This window comes from Pseudorca crassidens, chromosome 14, assembly GCF_039906515.1.
Source record: "Pseudorca crassidens isolate mPseCra1 chromosome 14, mPseCra1.hap1, whole genome shotgun sequence".
Classification (NCBI taxonomy): Eukaryota; Metazoa; Chordata; class Mammalia; order Artiodactyla; family Delphinidae; genus Pseudorca; species Pseudorca crassidens.
The window spans coordinates 26,631,322-26,656,376 of NC_090309.1; the positions used below are offsets into that span (position 1 = coordinate 26,631,322).

Here is a 25,055-nt window from a genome sequence, read left to right on the forward strand (position 1 = left end):
AGCCCAGGTATTAAGAAGGCCTGGTAGCTCCCACATTTGTGCCCTAGGGTGCCCATTTAAGAAGTTAGTGGCCATTTAAGAAGTCTAAGTACACCGAGACCACCATGCTGTGAGAGGCCCAACCTTGCTATTTGGAGAGGCCATGTGGAAGATAAGTGAAGCCCCTTGCCAGTGGTCCCAGCTAAGCTTCCAGTTTACAGCACCAATTTGCCAACCATATTTATGAGGCCACCTTGGAAGTGCATCCTTCAGCTCCAGTCAAGCCATCTATGTGAGCCGATGTGCTGGCCCCATCAAGCCCTGACCAAATTTCAGAATTATGAGCAAATAAGTTGTTGTTTTAGGTCGGTAACTTTGAGATGCTTTGTTACACAGCAACAGATAACTGAAAGAGCCTCTCTAAGGCTCACTTTTGCCTACTGTAAATTAGAAATAATAATAATACCGACCTCAGATTTATTGTAAGGGTAAGTTAAATAATGCCTTGAACTAGAAGTACTCAAATATTGTTATCTTTATTCTTGCAGGCACCAAAAAAAGTGCTTAATAGTTGATAATTTTATTGCACAATATTGATTAATACTGTTAATATTAACAGAGCAATTGTCACCTTCTCTGGCTGCCCTATATTGAACAGAACCTCTCAGTCACTCTGCTCCCTTCTTTGCTTCATAGCACTTAATAACACTTGAAAAATATATTTTTATTATCTGTCTTCAACACTAGAATAAAAGCTCCATGAGAGTTAAGACTTCGTTTCGTTCATTGTAATATCCCAAGTGACCTGTCACATATATGGTCAATAAATATTTGTTGAAGGAGAAAAAAAAAAAAATCTCCAACCAAAAGACATAGACTGGCTAAATGGACACAAAAACAAGACCCGTATATATACTGTCTACAAGAGACCCACTTCAGACCTAGGGACACATACAGACTGAAAGTGAGGAAAAAGATATTCCATGCAAATGGCAATCAAAAGAAAGCTGGAGTAGCAATTCTCATATCAGACAAAATAGACTTTAAAATAAAGACTATTACAAGAGACAAAGAAGAACGCTACATAATGATCAAGGGATCAATCCAAAGAGAAGATATAACAATTGTAAGTATTTATGAACCCAACATGGGAGCACCTCAGAACGTAAGGCAAAGGCTAACAGCCATAAAAGGGGAAAATCGACAGTAACACAATAACAGTAGGGGACTTTAACACCTCACTTTTACCAATGGACAGATCATCCAAAATGTAAATAAATAAGGAAACACAAGCTTTAAACGATATATCAAACAAGATGGACTTAACTGATATTTATAGGACATTCCATCCAAAAACAGTAGAATACACTTTCTTCTCAAGTGCTAATGGAACATTCTCCAGGATACATCATATATTGGGTTACAAATCAAGCCTTGGTAAATTTAAGAAAATCGAAACCATATCAGGTATCTCTTCTGACCACAATGCTGTGAGACTAGATATTAATTACAGGAAAAAACTGTAAAAAATACAAACATATGGAGGGTAAACAATACACTACTAAAAACCAAGAGATCACTGAAGAAATCAAAGAGGAAATCAAAAAATACCTAGAAACAAATGACAATGAAAACACGATGACCCAAAACCAGTGGTATGCAGCAAAAGCAGTTCTAAGAGGGAAGTTTATAGCAATACAATCCTACCTCAAGAAACAAGAAAAACCTCAAATAAACAACCTAACCTTACACCTAAAGCAATTAAAGAAAGAAGAACAAAAAAAACCCAAAGTTAGCAGAAGGAAAGAAATCATAAAGATCAGATCAGAAATAAATAAAAAAGAAATGAAGGAAACAATAGCAAAGATCAATAAAACTAAAAGCTGGTTCTTTGAGAAGATAAACAAAATTGATAAACCATTAGCCAGACTCATCAAGAAAAAAAGGGAAAAAGACTCAAATCAATAGAATTAGAAATGAAAAAGGAGAAGTAACAACTGACACTGCAGAAATACAAAGGATCATGAGAGATTACCAGAAGCAACTATATGCCAATAAAATGGACAACCTGGAAGAAATGGACAAATTCTAAGAAATGCACAACCTTCTGAGACTGAACCAGGAACAAATAGAAAATATAAACAGACCAATCACACACTGAAATTGAAACTGTGATTAAAAATCTTCCAACAAACAAAAGCCCAGGACCAGATGGTTTCACAGGCGAATTCTATCAAACATTTAGAGAAGAGCTAACACCTATCCTTCCCAAACTCTTCCAAAATATAAAACAGGGAGGAACACTCCCAAATTCATTCTACGAGGCCACCATTACCAAGATACCAAAACCAGACAAAGACGTCACAAAAAAAGAAAACTACAGGCCAAAATCACTGATGAACATAAATGCAAAAATCCTCAACAGGATACTAGCAAACAGAATCCAACAGCACAGTAAAAGGATCATACACCACGATCAAGTGGGGTTTATCCCAGGATGCAAGGATTCTTCAATATATGCGAATCAATCAATGTGATACACCATATTAACAAACTGAAGGAGAAAAACCATATGATCATCTCAATAGATGCAGAAAAAACTTCTGACAAAATTCAACACCCATTCATGATAAAAACTCTCCAGAAAGTAGGCATAGAGGGAACGTACCTCAACATAATAAAGGCCATATGTGACAAACCCACAGCCAACATCATTCTCAATTGTGAAAAAACTGAAACCATTTCCACTAAGATCAGGAACAAGACAAGGTTGCCCACTCTCACCACTATTATTCAACATACTTTTGGAAGTTTTAGCAACAGCAATCAGAGAAGAAAAAGAAATAAAAGGAATCCAAATAGGAAAAGAAGAAGTAAAACTGTCACTGTTGGCAGATGACAGGATACTATACATAGACAATCCTAAAGACGCTACCAGAAAACTACTAGAGCTAATCAATGAATTTGGTAAAGTAGCAGGATAGAAAATTAATGAACAGAAATCTCTGGCATTCCTATACACTAGTGATGAAACATCTGAAAGAGAGATTAAGGAAACACTCCCATTTACCATTGCAACGAAAAGAATAAAATACCTAGGAATAAACCTACGAAGGAGACAAAAGACATGTATGCAGAAAACTATAAGACACTGATGAAGGAAATTAAAGATGATACAAAGAGATAGAGAGATATACCATGTTCTTGGATCGGAAGAATCAACCTTGTGAAAATGACTATACTACCCAAAGCAATCTACAGATTCAATGGAATCCCTATCAAACTACCACTGGCATTTTTCACAGAACTAGAACAAAAAATTTCACAATTTGTATGGAAACACAAAAGACCCCAAATAGCCAGAGCAATCTTGAGAAAGAAAAACGGAGCTGGAGGAATCAGGCTCCCTGACTTCAGACTATACTCCAAAGCTACACTAATCAAGACAGTATGGTACCAGCACAAAAACAGAAATATAGATCAATGGAACAGGATAGAAAGCCCAGAGATAAACCCATGAACATATGGTCACCTTATTTTTGATAAAGGAGGCAAGAATATACAATGGAGAAAAGACAGCCTCTTCAATAAGTGGTGCTGGGAAAACTGGACAGCTACATGTAAAAGAATGAAATTAGAACACTCCCTAACACCATACACAAAAATAAACTCAAAATGGATTAAAGACCTAAATGTAAGGCCAGACACTATCAAACTCTTAGAGGAAAACACATGCAGAACACGTTATGACATAAATCACAGCAAGATCCTTTATGACCCACCTCCTAGAGAAATGGAAATAGAAACAAAAATAAACAAATGGGACCTAATGAAGCTTAAAAGCTTTTGCACAGCAAAGGAAACCATAAACAAGACCAAAAGACAACCCTCAGAATGGGAGAAAATATTTGCAAACAAAACAACTGACAAAGGATTAATCTCAAACATATACAAGCAGCTCATGCAGCTCAATATCAAAAAAACAAACAACCCAATCCAAAAATGGGCTGAAGACCTAAATAGACATTTCTCCAAAGAAGATATACAGATTGCCAGCAAACACATGAAAGGATGCTCAACATCACTAATAATTAGAGAACTGCAAATCAAAACTACAGTGAGGTATCACCTCACACCAGGCAGAATGGCCATCATCAAAAAACCTACAAACAATAAATGCCGGAGAGGGTGTGGAGAAAAGGGAACCCTTTTGCACTGTTGGTGGGAATGTAAATTGATACAGCCACTATGGAGAACAGTATGGAGGTTCCTTAAAAAACTACAGATAGAATTACCACATGACCCAGCAATCCCACCACTGGGCATATACCCTGAGAAAACCATAATTCAAAAAGAGTCATGTACCACAATGTTCACTGCAGCTCTATTTACAATAGCCAGGACGTGGAAGCAACCTAAGTGTACATCGACAGATGAATGGATAAAGAAGATGTGGCACATATATACAATGGAATATTACTCGCCATAAAAAGAAAAGAAATTGAGTTATTTGTAGTGAGGTGGATGGACTGAGAGTCTGTCATACAGAGTGAGGTAAGTCAGAAAGAGAAAAACAAATACCGTATGCTAACACATATATATGGAATCTAAAAACAAAAAAAAGTTTCTGAAGAAATAGGGGCAGGACACAAATAAAAAAGCTTGAAGTATTTTTTTATTGATAAACATTTTTATTCTAATATTATAGTAATAATTCAAGTGCAGTTCTCTTTGAAAAGTCAACTCTGTTAAAACAATACTTGTTAAATATCTTTCATCAAACATAGGCATATTCTTTTCAATCCCTCACAGCAGTCAGACCTATGTAGCAGAGGTAAGATTTTTTTTTTTAAAGCCTACTACATTTTGTTATTGCTTAAAAAATCTGAATCAGTTGTCAAGGTCTCAGAAGCAGTGATTAATTGACTTTTGAAAGCTCTACCAGATACTCTGACATAAAATCATGAATCCAGACATCTGTGTCTGGCAGCGATGTGTCCACTAAATAGACCACTACTTTCTGGTCCCAAGGGTTAGTCTCTATGTAGACGTAAAGAATGGACTTGAGGACACGGGGAGGCGGAAGGGTAAGCTGGGACAAAGTGAGAGAGTGGCATGGACATATATACACTACCAAACGTAAAACAGATAGCTAGTGGGAAGCAGTTGGAGATCAGCTCGGTGTTTTCTCTAGGTGTAGAGGGGTGGGATAAGGAGAATAGGAGGGAGATGCAAGAGGGAGGGCATATGGGAATATATGAATAGCTGATTCACCTTGTTATACAGCAGAAACTAACAAAACATTGTAAAGCAATTATACTCCAATAAAGATGATAAAAAAAAATTACTATCTGGCCCTTTTACAGGAAAAGTTCTCTGATCTCTGGACTATACTCACAGTCTCTACTCTCTTACTGTCCATTCACCTTTCAACCCACTCCAATCTTTAATCCTTCCAGTGAAATTGCTTACCAAGATTACTGACCACGTCATGACATCAAACCCAAATCTTGCCCATCTGACACAGCTGGCCACTGTCCTGCAAATACTGACCTCTTTTGGCTCCCATGACAAAGTGATGGATTTCCTAGATTTCCTCCTACCTCTCAAACCTTCCTTCGAGGAAAGGTTTCTTGATACTTTAATACGCCATGGATCCTTCTGGCATCTAATGAAGCCTATGGACCCTTCTCAGAATAATTTTTTAAAGATATAATATAAATTATGAAACATTACAAAAAGCCCAATTCTACTGTAATGCAGTTTTCAAAATATTAAAAAATTGTGATATGTGCTTACTTATTAATGCATTGTTAATACATTAAAAAACAGGATGTAGTTGTGGGTTTAATAACTCTGTACTGTAATTCTGAAGTAGTGATAAGTATAAATGTTATTTTGAGATACCAGCAACAATCATAATTTAATATAAAAATATCTTGATTTCTACTGGTGACAAAACTACAAATATTAATAATACTGTGGTTTGACGCCTATATTCAAAATTAAAGGAAGTGCTAAATTTCAGTTAGAGGTTAGTAAAAACAAGAAAAGTTTCTCCCGACCAAGTTCATGGACCCTGAATTTTATCAATGAATCCCTGTGGGTTCCTGGACCCCAGATTAAGAACCACTGCACTACAAGCTCTCAGCAGTTTTCATGGCTTCAGAACCAACTATATGTTGAGTACTCCTGGGCTTGTATCTCCAACCCAGAACTCTCCTCTGAGTTCAGACTGCTACATCCAACCTCCTACTGGACATCTCTACTTGGATATCTCACAGGTAACTTAAACTTTACACCTTAACAGGTCAAAAAATCAGGCCTGAACTCTTGAATCTTCCCATTACCCAACCCCTTTTCAACACCACTCTCCCCATCTCAATAAATGGACCAGCAAATCCTAAGTTACTCAAGGCAGAAACTGAGGTCAATCTTGATGCCATCTTCTTTCCCAAATTATCAGTAAGTTCCATGGACTCTATCTCCAGAATACCAAATCCGTCTGCTCCTTTCCAGTCCACCATGTTCCTTCAACCTACCAGCCTCTCTCTTGACACTCCCTCCACCAGTTACCACATAGCAGCCAAAATTTAATTTTTAAAATATAAGTAAGATTAGGTCACAACCTCACTTAAAACTTTTCAATGGCTTTCTATTGCTCTCAAGATAAAATGTAAACTCCTCACTGGCCTATAAGATTCTGCGTGATTTGGCCCCACCTGCCTCTCCAACTTCATCTGCAGTCATTCTCCCTCTTCACTTGCTACACTCCAAACACAATGATCTTTCAATCCTCAGAACACACTAAGGTCTTTCCTACCTGAGAGCTTCTGAATACACAGCTGTATCTGTTTTAAATGCTCTGCTTTATGCTTTTGGAATGACCAACTCTATGGCATCCTTCAAGTCTCAGTTTAAATCTTACCTTCTCAGACAGATGTTACTCTATTTAATTAGATAACCTTGGTTATTCCCTGTCCCAGCACTCTCTGTTGCTTCCACAGCATTTTCCGCATTTTGTGAACTGTATATTTATTTGCTTACCTGTATACTGTCTTCTCCCATAAGAAGAATAAGGGCAGGGGCCAGTTTACTTACTACGTATTCAGGACCTACTGCAGTGTCAAGTAGATAGTAGGTATATGTAATATATATTTCTTGAATGAATACGGTCCTCACCCTCAAAGCACTTTCTATGTGGGACAACAAGACCCAGAGGGCCCTTCAGAAAATACCTGGTAGAGTGATTCCATGATTCTACTGAACTTTCTCAACTACGATTTCCCAAAAGAATTGTGCCCCTCATTCTGAGAGAACTACCTACAAGAATACTGGAAATATACAAGAATACTAATTCTACCAGCAGCAGAGTATATGAAGAGTGGGACAATAGCAAGAAACTTCTCAGGAAAATAAATTTTGTGCCCATTGCGCCTAGGAGTGAAAAACCATGAAAGCAAAGAGAGGCAGAAATATAATTATACTTCTACGAAACTTTATCAACATTGAGGCCACATAACAGGACATTATGGTATGGATGGATGCAAGATCTCTGAGGAAACAGACACTATCTCTAAACTTAACAAGAAAACAATAGCAGTCCCTTTTCTCCATTCTAAATTTACAATATGAATTCTAGGCAATCCACTCTCACACCTACTCTTCTTTAGAGTACTGGTTCTCAACTGGGTCAGTTTTGCCTCTTAAAAAGCATTAGTTTATATCTGGAGACATTTTGGGTTGTCATAGGGGGTAAAGGGTTCTACTGGCATCTAGCGAGCAGAGAGACCAAAGATGCTGCTAAACACACTACAATGCACAGAACACTCCCCACAACAAAGGATTATTCAACCCCAAATGTCATTAACACCAAAGGTGACACATTCTGCTTTAGAGTAGCATGTGATCAAAAACTTAATATCATATAATTGATAGGCATACATCATCTCTGGAAGAACATATAAGAAACTAATAAGGGGCTTCCCTGGTGGCGCAGTGGTTGAGAGTCCGTCTGCCAATGCAGGGGACAAGGGTTCGTGCCCCCGTCCAGGAAGATCCCACATGCCGCTGAGCAGCTGGGCCTGTGAGCCATGGCCGCTGAGCCTGCGCGTCCGGAGCCTGTGCTCCGCAACTGGAGAGGCCAAAACAGTGAGAGGCCCGCGTACCGCAAAAGAAAAAAAAAAAAAGAAACTAATAAGAGTGATTGTCTCTGGGGAGGGGAGCTAAAGGTTTGGGGGAAAAGAGGAGTGGTAGGGAGATTTAGTTTTTAAATATACACCCTTTTGTGCCTTCTGAATTCTGTACTACACATACATGTTACCTATTCAAAAACAATAAAAAATAACCAAAAATTAGTGTGGCTCAAGACTATGATCTCAAAAGACTACCTTCAATTTATTAAACATTACCAAAAAGAAAACAAAAAGAACAGGACCTATGTTGTAGAATGAATCCTGAATTAAGAGTTAAGAAAATCCAGGTTTTGTCACTCCAAACTGTGGAACAAAGCCTACCACTAAATCCAGAGGGTGTTTCCTCCTATGCAGAATGGGAGGATGATGTGCCTTACTCAATGTACGCAGAACTGTGAAGATCAAGTGAAATAATGCAGGTGAAATACTTTACAAACTATTTAAGAGCCATACAAATACACTGTAATTATTATTATTTTAAGATCCTGGTATCATGAAAGAACAAAACTAGAAATTATAAATGAGACCCTTTAACATTATTCCCTTCCTAAATTAGACATCTTTTCCAATATCACTGGGGCTTTAGCATTTGTTCCTGTTAACTGAACTGAAATCTTTAATTTCTGCTGCAAGAGGCTAAGCAACTCAAGGGAAAGGTCTTATGACGAGCTATACAAACTGTAGGTGATCACTATTTATTTGATGATTTTTATGCTTATGATAAAGGGTAAGAAAAAAACTTTTTCCTGAGTCATTCAATTTGCTACAAAATAAGCAGAGGTGAGGAATTTGGGCTCTGTTAAACTTCAACAATAATTCTCTGATTGGCTGTCTTAATAGAGAGAGGACAGTGAAAAACATTCATCAATACAAAACATGTATAGTTTAAACACCAACTCTCTTGTCTAACAGCTGGGCCATGTGGGCACAAGCCAAAGAGCTAGGTCTCTTACTCATGAAATTACTGAGTCATGAAAATAACACTTTCAGTACTCATGTCTTTGAATGTCAAGGACAGCCAATATGTAGGAGCTGCTAGCAAAAATGATTAATGATAATGATGCTGTAAAGTTCTCTAGTTTTAGCAATTCTGAGCTGAAATAAACGAGCACAAGGACAGAATGAGTGAGGCATCAGTCACCGGAAAAGAAAAAGGAAACTGGAGGCGTCTTACGTGATATACTTGTTATAGAGGATGAATGCATGTTCAATGTTGCCTTCCTCAGAGTAAATAGATGCCATTCGGATAATCTCCATTCCAGAGCGGAAGTACCGACGGGGTGGAATGTCTTCGTTTATCTCCACTGCGCTACCCATTTGGGAGAGAGCCCTCACCCGGTCTTCGGGTGGGAGGCTCACATCTCCACGGTCAGACATCAGGACCAAGAAGTTCTGAAACATAAAAAAAAAAAAAAAAAAAAGATGGCATCAACACCAAGGCCCCCATTAGCCGAGCACAGCCTAGTACACCGTGTTTTTCCCACAAACCTCTACCTTACAAAGAAATTAAAACAAACATACACATGCTGTAGCTCATATCAAATAAGGTCTCTTTCCCACAAGAAGCCTGAGACCCTCAAGGAAGCCCATATCACAAGGACGAAAGGATTGGCAGATTCAAAAACCCATAATCCCTGCACCGTAATTAGGTGGTACAAAGAGTATAACTATAATGAGCCACTAGCGTTTCAATTCTCTCTTAATGCTAATCATTCCATGTCATTAGGTAGCCCTGCCCTTGGCATCACAAAAAGAGAGCCAGTATCTTATATTTTTTCCATTATCTCTCCTCCCAGCTACCCACTTCCATCCACCCCAGTACCTGGCAGAGTATACTCAATGAACTTTCATGATGATAACTGACTTCAAGCTGATCATTTAACCTGAGGGTAACTGACTTGAGCACACGGTTAGTTAGAGGACATGGTGTGGGAATGAATGTTTATTATCCCAACTCTGCTCATGAAACCACTATTCTAGTCAACCTACAACATCATTCACCATTTCAGGGCAAGGAATTTAGACCTAGAAAACAATTTATTCAAATCTATCTTCAAAGACTAAGTACTCTCTGAATAACAAAAGGACACAAAGGTAACTTGAAATGCAAAAAACAAACCAACAAAAAACCCTGGAAGTTTTCCCTCCTTGGGTCTCAGATTGCAGTTTTTGTTGCTGTTAGAATCAGACTCCAACTTCCAATCAGATACCACTCTACGATCATTTCCAAAAAGATTCTGGTAATTGGATACATACTGAATTACAGCACATCCTAACCAGCATGCTGCAGAATATACAAGCTACAGCAGATTTTGGAATTCAAGGTTCTGTGTCAACTGGCCTCATTTTAATCTTAAACCTTACTCATTCCCAACAGAGATCTTTTGCTTCAGTCGGGATTCTTATCTGCCCAGAAATCCTGACATTTCAGTTTCATTTGTCTATCCACTGCTTTTGTTTTCCATTCCAACCCCTCCCTCAGAGATGGTCTTCTCCGGGCCAATTCTATCTCTAGGTCACACTTCCTCCACCGACCTTCTTCTCAAACACCCTAATAGTACAAAAGTTGTGGGGACTACCAGGGATGTAGAGGTATTCCATCTCCTGTGGGAGCTTTTTTAGGGCCTCAGAAAGCTACTAGCAAATCTAAAACCTCCCCAAGTTGTCTAATTACTAAACTCAGGGCCAAGCCCATCAAAGCTAACTGAAGCAGAGCAAGCTTGTTGCTCTTCAGTCCCTCTTGGTAGAGGATCTTTTGGTAGAGAATGGAACCCCCTCCCGAGGCCAGGAAGTGGTGCCCAGAGCTACAAGCTGAGCAACACTCCAGGGAGGAGATGCAGTATCCGTAAATAAGGGGGGAAGGTGGCGTAAAGAACCGAGGGGGAAAGATGAGGAGGAGGCGAAAGGAAGTAGCAGGAACGAGCGAAGGAGGCATATACAGTGGAGAGGGACCTCCTGACAACTGCGTGACGCCCCCTTCTCGAAGGCACTCAAGCCCAAGTTGTCAACACCCGGCAAAAATCAGCAAAGGTTTTCGGGTCTTTCGCGTGCGGTAGGAGGGGACGCGCTGGGCCCGGCTGGGAACCAGAGACGTCAGGGGCCTCGCGCGCGGCAGGCCGGGCAGGGGTCGCGGGGAGGAGAAAGCTGCAGGCCCCACACTCACGGTGGCCGCTCCCCGCCAGAGTCCGACCACGCTCAGCAGCCCGGCCCCACCATACTCCCGGTACCCTTCCCCACCTTTCCCCGCGGTCGACACTCGGCGCTTCCGGAAACGTCACATCCGGCGCCCACCCCGCCCCCTCCCTCTGGTCTATCGGTTAATTCTCAAGAACTTAGGGCAAGGGGCGGCGACTGGTGGGCGGGGCTAGAGCTGCCACCTGCGGAAAAACCCACCAATGAGGAGAGAGCGGGTCGGCGGCCACATTGGTAAAACAAAACCAACGGGGAAGAAAGGGGAAACAAATAGTTAAAGGACCCAACGACCAAGCCAGCTTTTATTTTTAGGTTAGCGCGGACACAGTAAACGTCTGCGCTAACCTAAAATGTCTGCACTAACCACCGATGCATTCCACCATGTGAAAGGCTACACAAGTTGTAATACAACATCCCTTAGAAAAGCTTAGAAAGTATGGAATCAGATAAAATCTATTACATAAATCATACATTTATTGGAATTAGACTGGCAACTTTCATGTTTACCCCATGCCTTCATGTCCTTCACATTTGTGAGGTATGTTAAATGATTATGTCAGTCCTAAAAAGCTACCTTGTCCCAGTTCTCTGGAGAAAACTGTATGAGGTTTATCAGAATTGATTGGGTGTTGAACACTATCCCACCAGTCTATCAATGCCCTATATATACTACTAAGTCATTGGAAAACCAGGAGATGAGCTGTGTTTTTACTTTTATTTTTATTGCTAAATACATATCCTCGGGTCTTCTCTATGTGGAAATTTACTTTCTCTAAATTTCCATTCCCTTATTTTTTTAGAAATTACTCAAGTCTCAGCTCTTGATTTCACCTTAATTTTGTTCATTGCCACATTCAGAAACTCAATGTCCAGTTCTGTTTTAAATCTTTGTGGCCAGAGAGGTAGGTCACATTAGACTCATTGGCTGTTAGGGTCCATCCTTGTTAGTGGCAAGGTTTCCAGAGGAAGAGTATTTGGGGAGCAAGCATTCTAGTGGTTTCCACTAGTAGGATCTAAAAGTAAATTTCATTTTGTAGACTTTAGCACACCACTTTAGCCCCTCACGTTCTTTTTTGAATACTGGTTAAATCATTAATTTTTTTTTAGCATATGTTACAACAAAATTTTACCCGTAAATTTGAAAAGCATATCTTCTACAACTATTACCTTTTCAAACTGAAAGCCTTTCAAATCTTCATTAAGAAAAGACTTCATCAGCTTGTTACTAGAAATTTCTCTGTATGTTTTCATGGATTAACTGATTCTGTTCATGGGGTTACCATCACATAAGAAGCAGGTGCACATTTGTTTTAGTTTAGCAATATTAGTTCTTGGTCATCATAATATTCATTAAATGTTTTAATATTTAAAGCTGTTTCAATTTCTAGTCTGAATTTTGTTAAATATTACCTTTGAATTTGTCCCTGCTCCAATGTATAGTATTCAGCTTTATAAATTTTAAAAAATATTAGTAGACTAAAGAACAAAGTTTAATATTTAAGATTGTCTAGAAATATTATATCAATATACATTTGTTCTTGACCACTATATAATATCAATGAATTTGCTTGCTTTTGACCTCTGCAAAATTGGCAAGTACTTTTCTATTTATCTACACATACTATTTCATAAATGGGTGTGCTTAACAAGTACTAAATGCTTTAAAACTGAAATAGAAACCCGTTTGCTTTGGAGTCTGATTGTATTACCCAGTAATTGAATTGCTTTGTCCTACTGCTGTCCAGAAGAATACCCACAATTTCTTTAAACTCTAAAAATAGTTGCTATAATAAAAAAGATCTTCTGCCTCATTGTCTTATTAACTTAAAATTTTGAATCTTATGAAAGAACTACTATTTTGATTTTGAGTAGGATTTTCCTGCCAGATAGCCCCTCTATCACACCCACATAAATCCAACATTCAAAGAGGGACTGCTGATCTGAAAACCTGGCTAAACTTACCAGGGTTTCTAAATCAGGGAAAAGAAAGCTCCTTCTGAAAATTTCAGTTTGTTTATGTTACTTTCTACACAAAATTGTTGGCCTGAGATATTAGACAACTGTTTTTTGCCTAGCAAAGGACATAACACTAACTTTTTAATGTCACAATGCCAATAAAATTGTATTGAAAATGAGTGTTTAATCTCTAAGGGTCACTGTGAAAAGCAATGGGGACAAAAATATATGTATGACACATGTGTATATTATGAATGCATGGAAATTATGTTCCTTTTCAGTTGGAGTTGGAATTACCTCATGAAGAAGTTGTTCCTTGAGAAGGCTACAGTAAAACTAGTAACATTGAGGTGAATCTGAGGTTTGGGGCTCCACCTGTAGTTTGTTTTGAAGAATAGTGTCTCCTGTCACCAAGAAAAATATCTAGTTGGGAAAATGAGGTTTTGTTTTGTTTTTTAAAGATATATCATGCAAGCACAATGTTTGTTTATTTATTTATTTATTGGCTGCCCTGGTCTTCGTTGTGGTGCGCAGGCTTCTCTAATTGTGATGCATCGGCTCCAGAGCATGTGGGCTCAGTAGCTGAGGCACGGGTTTAGTTGCCCCGCAGCATGTGGGATCTTAGTTCCCCGACCAGGGATCAAGCCTGTGTCCCCTGCATTGGAAGGCAGATTCTTTTTTGTTTTCATTTGGAAGGCAGATTCTTAACCAGTGGACCACCAGGGAAGTCCCAGGAAAATGAGTTTTTAATGTATGCTTGTAAAGGTTTTAAATGTGTGTGTATTATTACAATTAATGCTTAAATTTGTGCATAAGCAGTCAATTTTATTTTAGACGTATTTTCTTCCTTTGTTACCTGCTAGTTAGCTGTGAGTTATACGATTTATTCCTGATAGCTGAGAGCCTTTTGTTTTAAGTAAGAGTGCCATTCTCAAGGTTGAAAATTTCAACAAGAGTTAAATGAAAAAAGAAACTTTAGGACTATTTGAGTTGTACAGTTTGGGTTGAGGGATTTTATCATTTTATATTTGGTTTACATATTTATTTACAAAAATATTGCCATATGACCAACCACTATAACTTTGATTGCAAGATAAAGAATTGCATACTGCTGTATTTATACTCCTTGAAAAACATTCATTTATTCATTCATTTATTCAATCAACAACTATTTATTGAGTACCTACTTTGTGCCAAACACTGTTCAAGGCACTGGGCATATATTAGCCAACAAAGCAGACAAAAAGAAACACAACCCTGCCCTCAAGGATCTTATATTCTAGCGATGGGTGAGGGAATGATGGATTACAAGCAATTATGTGATAAATAAGTAATTACATAGTATATTAGAAGATTCTAAATACCATGGGAGAAGTGGGCTCTGTAAAAGGAATCAGATTGAAGGAAAGGAGAAGTGCAGGGGGACAGTTGTAATTTCAGATAGTGTAGTCAGATAAACCCTCATTGGAAAGATTTGAGTAAAGACTTGGAGGTAACAGCAGGCAGGGAACAGCAAGTACAAAGGCCCTGAGCCAGGAGCTCTTTGATGTACTTAAGGACCAGCAAGGGCTGAGCATGATGGGAGTGGAATGAGTGACAGGGAACATAGCAATAGATCATGTACATCAGGGCTCAGCAAACTACTTGTCTTTGCAAATGAAGTTTTATTGGAACACAGCCATGCCCATTCATTTACATATTTTCTATGGCTGCTTTCATGCTACCAATGCAGAGTTGAATAGTTGAGACAAAAACAATCTGGCTCACAGAGACTAACATTTTTACTGTCTGGCTGTTTATTTGTTGACCCCCGATATAGGTAGGGCCACATAGGCCATTGCAGGAACCTTGGCTTTGACACTAAGAAAAATGAGAAGCCGTGGGAGGGTTCAAGCAGAAGAAGGACAGGATCTGACTAATGTTTTGAAAGGATCATTACAGTGGCTGTGTTGACAAATTTTAGGCAGGCAAGGGTGGGAATAGGAAAGCCAGTCAGGACTGTGGTTCACAAGGTACACTGGGGCGCCCCCCAGGACACCACATAAATTCACCAGCCTATAGCAGGATATTTAAAATTTTTGAAGGATTCACAGCAATATTTGACATCTGTTAGATACCACGTGAGCTTCTAGCTGGTAGGTAGTTCACAGTTTCAGCATTAGTTGTGCTATATTCCTTTCAATGCTGTCATATGATTGTGAACCTGGGATTTTGGGCAGTAGTTGTAACAAAAGTCAAGTACTAATTGAAGATCAGTGTGGAGCAAGAAATGAGTCTGGCAGCACCCAATTTAATTCTAAGGTTTGAGATGTTGTACAGTGCCCCCACATTCCATTAGCAAGTAATTGTGGTTATTTCAGAGTGAAATAAAAATATTTTCCTTTTAATTCACATGTATTATTTTTCAAACATCTACCTAGTTGTTGGAGCATTGTATCATTGTGCAAATGGGGCATTTTTCCTGTGGCTGCTCTAACAAGTCACCACAACTGGTGGCTTTAAAAAGCAGAAGTTTATCAGTATTATTCACTGTACAGTACAGAAAAATAATGAAATGCTAAGCTTCAGTTCAAAATTAAATATGCTTTGATAAATACAGCATGCACTACATGATGTATGGTACAATAAAGTTAAGGTATTGTTTGTGAATCATTTTATATTTTACATTACCTAAACATTTTCAAAGTCAAAACTTGGAGTATTCTTCATATTTTTCCTGCATTAAGTTTTCCACTGCCTTTGAAAATTCACTTGTATTTCATAGTATAAATTAAGCAAGGGACCATTTCAATTTCTTTTAAAAAATTTATTATGAGTTTGGAACTGCCTCTTCCTAATATTCTGTTGCATTCTTTGAGGGTGACAGAAATCTAATAAGGTACAAGTGTGGAACATAAGTGAAAATAATAAATTACAGATATACTATAAGGTATTTGTTCACACACGTTTAAGGTGACATTGAACAGAGCCATACTCTTCAATTTTCAAAGTGCTGTGTATTCAGTCAAACAATGTGAAATGATACTTTCCTGATGTATTTCTACTTATGTTTTGTCCTAGTTAAATTGCTATAAATAAAGGGGCTTTAGGTGCATTTGTAACAATTGTCAGCAACTGAGTAATTTCTGTGACTAAATTCATTAAAATATATAGAATAAAAAAAAAGCAGAAATTTATTTTTTCACAGTTCTGGAGGCCAGAAGTCTGAAATCAATACCACTGGGACAAAATTAAGGTGTCAGTAGGATTTACACTCCCTTCAGAGTCTCTTGAGGGAGTTTTCGTTCCTTGCTTCTGCCAGCCTCTGGTGGTTGCTGGCATTGCTTGGCTGGTGGCTGCAACACTCCAGTCTTTGCTTCCATGGTCACTTTGCCTTTCCCTCTTCTGTCTCTATCAAATCTCTTTCTGCCTCCATTTTGTAAGACGCATATGATTACATTTAGGGCTCACCCTGATAATCCAGGATAACCTCCCCATCTCAAGATCCTTAATTTGATCACATATGCAAAGATCCTTCTTCTAAATAAGGTAGTAATATTTATAGGTTTGAGGAATTAGGATCTGATCTCTTTGTGTGGTCGTTATCCAGCCTACTGCAAACATAAATGCTTATTAATTATTGGCACCCAACTAGTTAATAAATGGGACTGTTAAGTATTGCTTTTAGCCTAGAGGTGAGACACCAAAGGCTCTGTAAATCTAGAAAGTTTGGGAAGCTTCTGAGTTGGGAGGCTATCCTAGTAATCTGGGCAGGAAATGATGGGGGCTTGGACTAATGTGGAAATGGAGGAAAGTGGTTAGAAGTGCACAAGTTCTAGATACAATTCAAAGGTAAGGCAGTCAGAGTTTGCTGATGCATCGTTGGCAGGGAAGAAGAGGAGTCAAGTGATTTCGAAGGTCTCTGGCCTGAGCAACCGAAAAAATGATATTACCATGAACTGAGATGAAGAAAACTGGGCATGGACCAGGTCTTTTGCTGGGGAGGAGGGCAGATTGGAGATTCCATTTTGTACATGCTTAGGAAAGTCAATCAAAGAGAAGGAAAAGAGGGAAGGAAAAGATACACATTCCTGACCAGGACCTGCCTTCAGACTCTCCCCCTGCCCACAGGCTTACTCCACCTCTCATGGTGGCCAAATGTCCCCCAACCCATGAGCCCTTTAGATTGTTGTGTTTTAACTTCCTATTCAAAACATGGACTGAGCAAATACACACATGAGACATCAGACAGAGGAGACTCAGAAAGCCTCTTCTGACCCAGAGTCCTAACGAGGGTAGTGTAAATGGGGCTCTGCTTCGGGAAACTGAAAATTATAGGAGCTCACATTTCAAGTAATTATGGCAAATGATGGAGCAGAATTTCAGAAAGATGGAGGCAGTTGCACATCATTTGAATCTCACCAAACCTTCTCATGGAACTAGATCAACCAAAACCAAGTGCCCATGGGTAACACTTATCGAGAAACTAGAAACCCCAAAACAAGAGGGTGTGTCAGACCACCACCCACAGAGACCTGCCTGGTCCCAGCATCTGCACCAAAGGAAGTGTCAGACAGGAGCAAGCATCTGATGGACATGAAGACAGGAGTCCTTCAAAATGCCAGCAGGTATTCATTGGAAAGCACTGTGGGCCAATATGAGAACAGCAGCTGACTGGGAGAGATTTTACCAAACTCTAACGTGAGTAAGGACAAGGGGCCCAGAATAGTCTAAAGGGATGGAGTAGTCTAGCCCTTCTACATCATCAAACTGAGCAGCCAGAGCTCCTTTCCAGGATGTGACCCACACAGAAGAGAAACTTTTGGGAGGAAAAACAGGCACAAAGGGAAATGTCTTGGTAAAAGTCAGGGAGGGCAGCAGAGCCAGGAAACCTCCGAAAGTAAGCCACTGTGTTTTTGAATACTACATTAAAAAAACAGACAAACAGAAATTCTGTGAAGTTAGAAAAGCAATTCTCAATCACACCTCCTTTTTATTTTTTTAATATATATATTTTTAATTAATTAATTTATTTGGTTGTGCTGGGTCTTAGTTGCAGCAGGCAGGCTCCTTAGTTGCAGCTCCTGAGTTGTGGCACGCGAACTCTTAGTTGCAGCATTCATGTGAGATCTAGGCCCCTGACCAGGGATCGAACCCGGGACCCCCTGCATTGGGAGCTTGGAGTCTTATCCACTGCCCACTAAGGAACTCCCTTTTTCTTTTTTCTTCCTTCTTTCCTTCCTTCCTTCCTTTCTTTAAAGCTCCAAGTCATTTAAAATACATGACTTCTTACTAAAAATCTCCAGTTCATATAACCAAGGGGTTTATAACTTCTCCTTTAAGTTATATTCCTGGGACTTCCCTGATGGTCCAGAGGTTAAGATTTGGTGCTTCCAATGCAGCAGACAGGGGTTGAATCCCTAGTTGGGGAGCTGAGATCCCACATGCTGCGCAGCCAAAGAAATTATTTTAAAAAAGTTATATTCCTGTATTATTGAATTTAGTGGTTTAGATTTTTTTTAATGTTTAGAAGATTTCAATTTATTTACCAGGAACAAACAAAACATAATGTAAAAACAGTTTTCAGGAAACTATTTCCATCATTCTTTTCTTCCCTTTCTCCTGCAGATTGGTGTTTTATCCTTACAAGTTCTCCGTTGTTCCATAAGAGAGCTGCTCTTCTTCTGGTTTCATAAGAGATGGTGAACCGTGTTAAAATATCCAGTTTACCTAAATTTCTAGAGTACACTTCAGGGAGCGAATGATGGGGTGGGATGTTGGGGCAGAGTGAGAGATACAGATTCTGGTGAGACTGAGAGTCATTCACAAAAATTACTGGGCTGTGGTGAAGGGAGAACAAAAATAAATCAGGTTCCTGCTGGTGGACAGGAAGCCAAAATGAAGAAGAATGGTGCGTAGCTGGGCAGTGTAATTAGGCCCATAAGTGCTGTGTCTTCTGATAGTAATTATGAACAGAAACCAACTAATAATTATGAATAACATGTAGGTGACCAATCCTTGAGAGCTGAGGTAGAGAGAAGGAAAGATGACATTATACCTTGTCTCTGGTTCATTGAGTTTCCCAGGCTGGTTGTGACCAATCCTGGGTGAAATCATAACTAAATCATTTTTGCTAAGGTGATCAGCTTACGTGGGGTCCTTTCTCTGCACTCTGTCCAATGATAAAGCCCACTGGTTTATGCCTCCTGGAAAAGAGTTATTTCAAAACAGTATAAGTGAAGCATTGATGAAACAGCCATGAGGAACACGTTTCCACATGGCCTCGCACCTCCTTTTCAAAGTGCTTTAAAACTTTTTTCATCCAAAAATCAATAAAAAAAAAAGGATTGGGATCAAATCCCGTACAGAGGTAGTGTAAGAAAAAAGAGAATAAGGAGCAGAATAGCATCTCTTCAGACAATAAAATCAAGTTGGAAAAGACAGGTCCACAAAACAGATCAAAACTGTAACCTAGGGCTTCCCTGGTGGGACAGTGGTTGAGAGTCCGCCTGCTGATGCAGGGGACATGGGTTCATGCCCTGGTCCGGGAAGATCCCACATGCTGCGGAGCGGCTGGGGCCGTGAGCCATGGCCGCTGAGCCTGCGCATCCGGAGCCTGTGCATCCAGAGCCTGTGCTCCACAACAGGAGAGGCCACAGCAGTGAGAGGCCCACGTACCGCAAAAAAAAACAAAAACAAAAAAAAAAACTGTAACCTATTATTTCAAAGTGGGCTAAAAGATGTTAGGAAAAACAATGGAAAAGATGAAAGAACATGGATCGAGGAGGGAATGGGAAGTTACTGTCTAATGGCTCTAGAGTCTCTGTTTGGGATGGTGAAAAAGTTCTGGAAAAGGTAAATGCTGATAAATGCCACCTATGGGTGTTTGGTTTTAGTTGATCTTCTTCCATGAAAGGGTTTGGAGAGATTCAGAAACTATGCTGCTGCCTCCATCTTTCTGAGGTCCTGCTCAATCTTTAGACATAATTATTTTTAATTTGGATAGTGGTGATGGTCGCACAGCATTGTGAATGTATTTAATGTCACTGAATTGTATACTTGAAAATGGTTGAAATAATAAATTTTCTTTTATGTATATTTTACCATAATAAAAAAAACCGTGAAAGAACAGCATAAATCAGAATTAGGTAAGATGATAGAACTCAGGACAGAATTCAAAATAAAAGAAAAAAATTTCAGAAATGAAGACTAAATTTAAAATAATACAAGAGTGGGGAGTTCCTGGTTGTCCAGTGGTTAAGAATCCACCTTCCAATGCAGGGGATGCAGGTTCAATCCCTAGTTGGGGAACTGAGATCCCACATGCTGCAGGGCAACTAAGCCCGCATGCCGCAACCACTGAGCCCGCGTGCTCTGGAGCCCATGCGCCACAACTAGAGAGCCCCCGAGCCACAATGAAGAGCCCACATGCTGCAACTAATATCCAACACCGCCAAAAATAAATAAATAAATAAATTAATTAATTAAATAATACGAGTGAATGAACATAATGGATAATGTCTTAAGAGAAACAAACAAGAAAAGGAAAAATTTTTTTAATCAAAAAGAAGATAAAAAGAATTTTAGAGAAATGGCAAACATAAAAGATAGGCAAAAAAGAGTCAGGACAGCTCTGAAAAGAGTAACATAAATATGTATAAGAATCTATTATACCATAAAAGTGACATTTCAAATCAGTGGGACAGATTAGTCAATAAATTGTGATACATACACGTTGAGGTATAAATAGTTCTCTGGAAGGATCCACAGCACGGCAAAAGCAGATGTCTCTGAGGAGGGAAATGTGTGGCTGGGGCACGTGGGGAAAAGGGTGACTTTTCATTGAATACCCTTGTGGACCTTTTCTAATGTTCTGTCATGTGACTCTATTACCTCTGAAGTTCGCCTGAGTTCAAACCCCAGTTCCCCCAGTTGCTAGCTCTTAATCTTAGGCAAACTCTTCACACTCTCCAAGCCTCTTTATCTGTGAAATAAGGTCAGTAACTTAGCCTGGTGCTGCCTGGCACAGAATAAACTGTCAATAAATGGAGATTATTAGTGTAAAAAACCCAAATGCCCATCAATGGATGAATGGATTTTTAAATGTGGTTATATGTGAAATATTATACAGTCATAAAAAGGAATGAAGTACTGACACATGCTACGACATGGACGAACTTGAATATATTATGCTAAGTGAAAGAAGCCACACACAGTGGTCCCATTTGTATTATGTCATGAAATGTCCAGAAAAGGCAAAACCATAGCAACAGAAAAGAAATTAATGGTTGCAGGGACTGAAGGAGGAGGGGATGAAGAGGGCCTGCTGATGGTTACAGGGGCTTCTTTGTGGGGTGATGAAAACGTGATGGGTTAGATGACGGTGATGGTTGCATAGGCTTGTGAATGTATGAAATGACGCTGAATTTGCAGTTTCAGACGGTGAGTGTTATGGCATGTGAATGACATCTCAAAAAATTAATGTTGAAAATGAAAATTGCCAGTTTTCCCATGGTCACTATCCACTATCCACTGTCTCCATCCCTCCCTTCTCCCCACTGCATTCCTTTTGACGCCCACCCCTGCCGCTCTCTCCCATCCTCACTCCCTCGACCTGCCCCACGAGGCCTCCCAGGGAGCCTGTGAACCACTGGGCGCCTGGGTCCTGTGGCTGTTGGAACAGCTGCCCAGTGTGCATGCCCCCACCGCTCTCACCCGTGAGAGTGGATGCTTCCGTCGGATTTTCTCATGCGTTTCAGTAGATGGTGATGTTTACAGAAGGCGGCACACGCCCTGGTCAACGGAAGAAGCCCCGCAAGTTAATATTTAGGCCCGTCCAGAAGTTTGATCTCGTCGACCAGTAACCTCAGGATGCTGTCCTCTGAAAGCCAGGTTGGCCGCCTGCGGGCACTTACAAATACTGAGGACTTTGGAGGCATTTGGGCCTCAAATTGAGGCCTTGTACCTGCACACACGATGTGACCTCAGCCCTCTGCTGCACCTCTCTAAGTGAAGTGGCACAGGAATACTGGCCTTGCCTTTTGTTGCCAGGATTAACTGAAGAGTGCATTGGCTGCCCTGGAGCTTAGATGTTGAGTACATCGTGATTAACATACCAGGGCCTACTCGTGGGCCTCGTGATGCAGCAGTTCCTTGGCTCTGCCCCTGTCGTCAGCTGCCCCTAGGATAACTCTGAGCCGTAGCCACCTCTCTGGTAGATTTCCCTGTCCCCCCACTATAATCACACCTGGATAAGGCAACTCAAACCTTTCAGAGATGTGTCCTGAACCTCCTGTTTTCTTAAATACCTATCTGGTGGTTGTGAGACTTAAGGCCAACCTCCCCATGAGACTTTTTCTGTTTCTCCTAGTAAACCTAGACTCACCTTCCGTCATCTTCAAGTCTACTCAAATTTGGTTCTTTCAACCCTGACCTCTGACCCTGCTTTTTACTTCTTCCATTTCATCCTCACTCCTGCTTCCTTTCATAAATCCATAAATCTCTTTTGGCCTTCCTAGCCCTGGGCCAAGTTCCTTCCTCTTTCCTCAGTTTTTACCCCTTTTTCCCCCTTTCCTTCATTCTCCCATCCAACTTTCAGTCCTTCCTTTCTCATGCAGACTTTGATTCCAACCCCATCAAAAACAAACAAACAAACCAAAAAGCTAAAACACGCCACAGTTAGCAGCATCTCAAGATTCAAAAGCTTTATTATTCATCTATTAATTCTATTACATTTATTTATTCAGTTTTATTGTTTTAAAATATATCAAAATAAATAGAGAAATTTATACCTGTCTTATCTGTATATGGAAGAGCAGCTGGTCCCCAAGGTGGCACCCACACTCCTAGCAGCTCTGACTTTACATATCCGTAGTAGTCAGCAATTTCCATTTCTTTTTCCCTCTCAATGAAAAATTGCACTTTCCCCAAAGAGGTGTATTTGGCAGCAATACGTTCTTGTTGAGCCCGTCTCTTCATGGCCTCCCGCTCTGGCCTCTGCTCGTGTTCGATGGGCTTTGACATTACTGGCTCAGGAACATTGGGTTCCCTCCATGGAATTGGTTGCTCGCTGAAGTCTTGGAGTAGAAATGGGGTTTGGAGCTTGGGTGGGGACTGGCGCTTAGTCACAGCAGGGGGAACAGGCTCCCGCTGGAGAGAAGTGCAAGATGAAGTTCCATAGGGTGCAGGCCTAGGAGCAGCAGACTGAGGGACACTAGGCTGCGTATGGTCGGTCCAACCCGGTTGGGTTGGTTAGTCATAGTTGGCTGAGGTGGTTTGGCAGGACCTGGCAAAGAGGCAGGAGCTGGCTGGGATGAACTCACTGCAGGAGGTTGAGCTGAGTTAGTAGAAGCAGGCTGGGCACAGTCAGCCAGAGCAGGCCGATGTGAGGCCAGAGACCGTGGCCTCCAAGGAGCAGGTCGAGCTTGAGGCTTGTCCCAGGCAGAAAACGGCAGAGGTATCAACTTGACCTTCCCAGGAGGCGGCAGCTCCTACTGGGATGGAGATGGACACTCTTTCTCAGCACTGCTGTCTGGTTTCTGGGCTTCGACTTGAGTTTTCTCAGGACTCTTACCCTCAGGTGGGGTATACCTCCATGGCTGGATAGCTGGGGGTGTTTAGGGTTGCTTGAATTTCCCAAGACCCGACAGGAAGAGAGCCCAGTTTTCTTATCATTCTTCTCCCCCAGTGCATGAAAAACCTTCACAGACGCCAGCCTGCACATGCCTAGGGAGGTTCGAGGCTTTTTAAAGCTCTCTTGGATAAGCTCAGTTTGGTGTTCCTTTCGCATCGTCTGGGGAATTGTTGGCTTCTCTCCTGCCTTGACTTTGTTCCCTGAGTGCTTTTTCTCATCAGCCTTCTTCCTTCCTCTGGTCCTTGTGGTCCTTTCCTGCCCGTGGCTCTTCGTTTTGCTGATCTTTCTGGATGCAGCTTTCTGAGGTTTGCCTTTGGAATGCTTGGCCGTGTTCACAGGAGCGCTGTCACTGACTGCAGCATGGCATAGAAGCACTTCTCCCCCTAACAGGCACTCTGGATTCTTTGGCTGGATTTTGGCCTTGGTAGCACCACTGATAGGCTCAGAGGCTTTATGTTTGTTCTTCCTGGGTTGAGCAGAGGGAACCTTTATGACACTTGGCTTTTGCTGCACCTGATTCACCTTAATGGCTCTGGTGTCTTTGGCTTTGATCACGTTGGGACCTTTGGATTGATCAAGATCTTTCAAAGAAAAAAAGAGCTGGGGAAGGTGAATATCCTCCGCCAGTGTAGTAATGTCTGCAAAACCACTGCTAGATTCCATCCCATTTTCAGGTGTCCCTGGGTCCTCAAGACTCAGGCTGTTCTTTCCCAGATCAGCATTTTCAGAAGCAGCTGCTCCTCTTGGCTAAGGGGATGCATCAGTGCAGGCCAGGAGCTGGTGAATATCAGGGATTTCTAAAGGGAGTAGTGGAGGCACTTGGTTTTCTCTTGGGATCTGTAGGCATCCAGAGGCTTTGAAAGCTTTGTTTTAATATCCTCCAAGTGCTCACTCTCTATTTGTCTCTGGCTTGGAGCTGGAGGCAGGGCCAGGAGACTACTGGCACTCTGGACTGGAGCTGTCCCTGAAATGTCCCCAAGTTCAGGTGGTGGGTTACTCTCAAGTATCTGAATATTTCTGCTCCTGCAGGACCTGGGGAGTTCTTGAGTTTGTGTCACACAAGATGTCTGGCTTGGAGGTTGCAATCCCAGGGAATGTTTCATCACCAGGGAAGTCTCCAT

General features: G+C 40.7%; 2 protein-coding genes across 4 annotated transcripts in view; both read right to left on the bottom strand.

The window, feature by feature from the left end:
* STAMBP (STAM binding protein) overlaps window positions 1-11,517 on the bottom strand; it is a 33,658-nt gene extending 22,141 nt beyond the window's left edge. For 2 of the 3 annotated variants that reach the window (XM_067704664.1, XM_067704662.1), the window contains exons 1-2: window positions 11,412-11,517; window positions 9,349-9,566 (exon numbers count right to left, since the gene is read on the bottom strand). In XM_067704664.1, coding sequence (XP_067560765.1) covers window positions 9,349-9,551 — 203 coding nt within the window. In that variant the 5' untranslated portion in view covers window positions 9,552-9,566; window positions 11,412-11,517. Of the gene's footprint in view, window positions 1-9,348; window positions 9,567-11,337 lie in introns of all 3 variants that reach the window. The other variant, XM_067704663.1, reaches the window with a different exon arrangement.
* C14H2orf78 (chromosome 14 C2orf78 homolog) lies at window positions 11,179-25,055 on the bottom strand. Its single transcript, XM_067703958.1, is given in 6 exon segments — window positions 11,179-11,436; window positions 12,534-12,559; window positions 23,093-23,551; window positions 23,554-23,913; window positions 23,916-24,776; window positions 24,779-25,055. Coding segments are annotated over 6 exon segments (2,241 nt in total).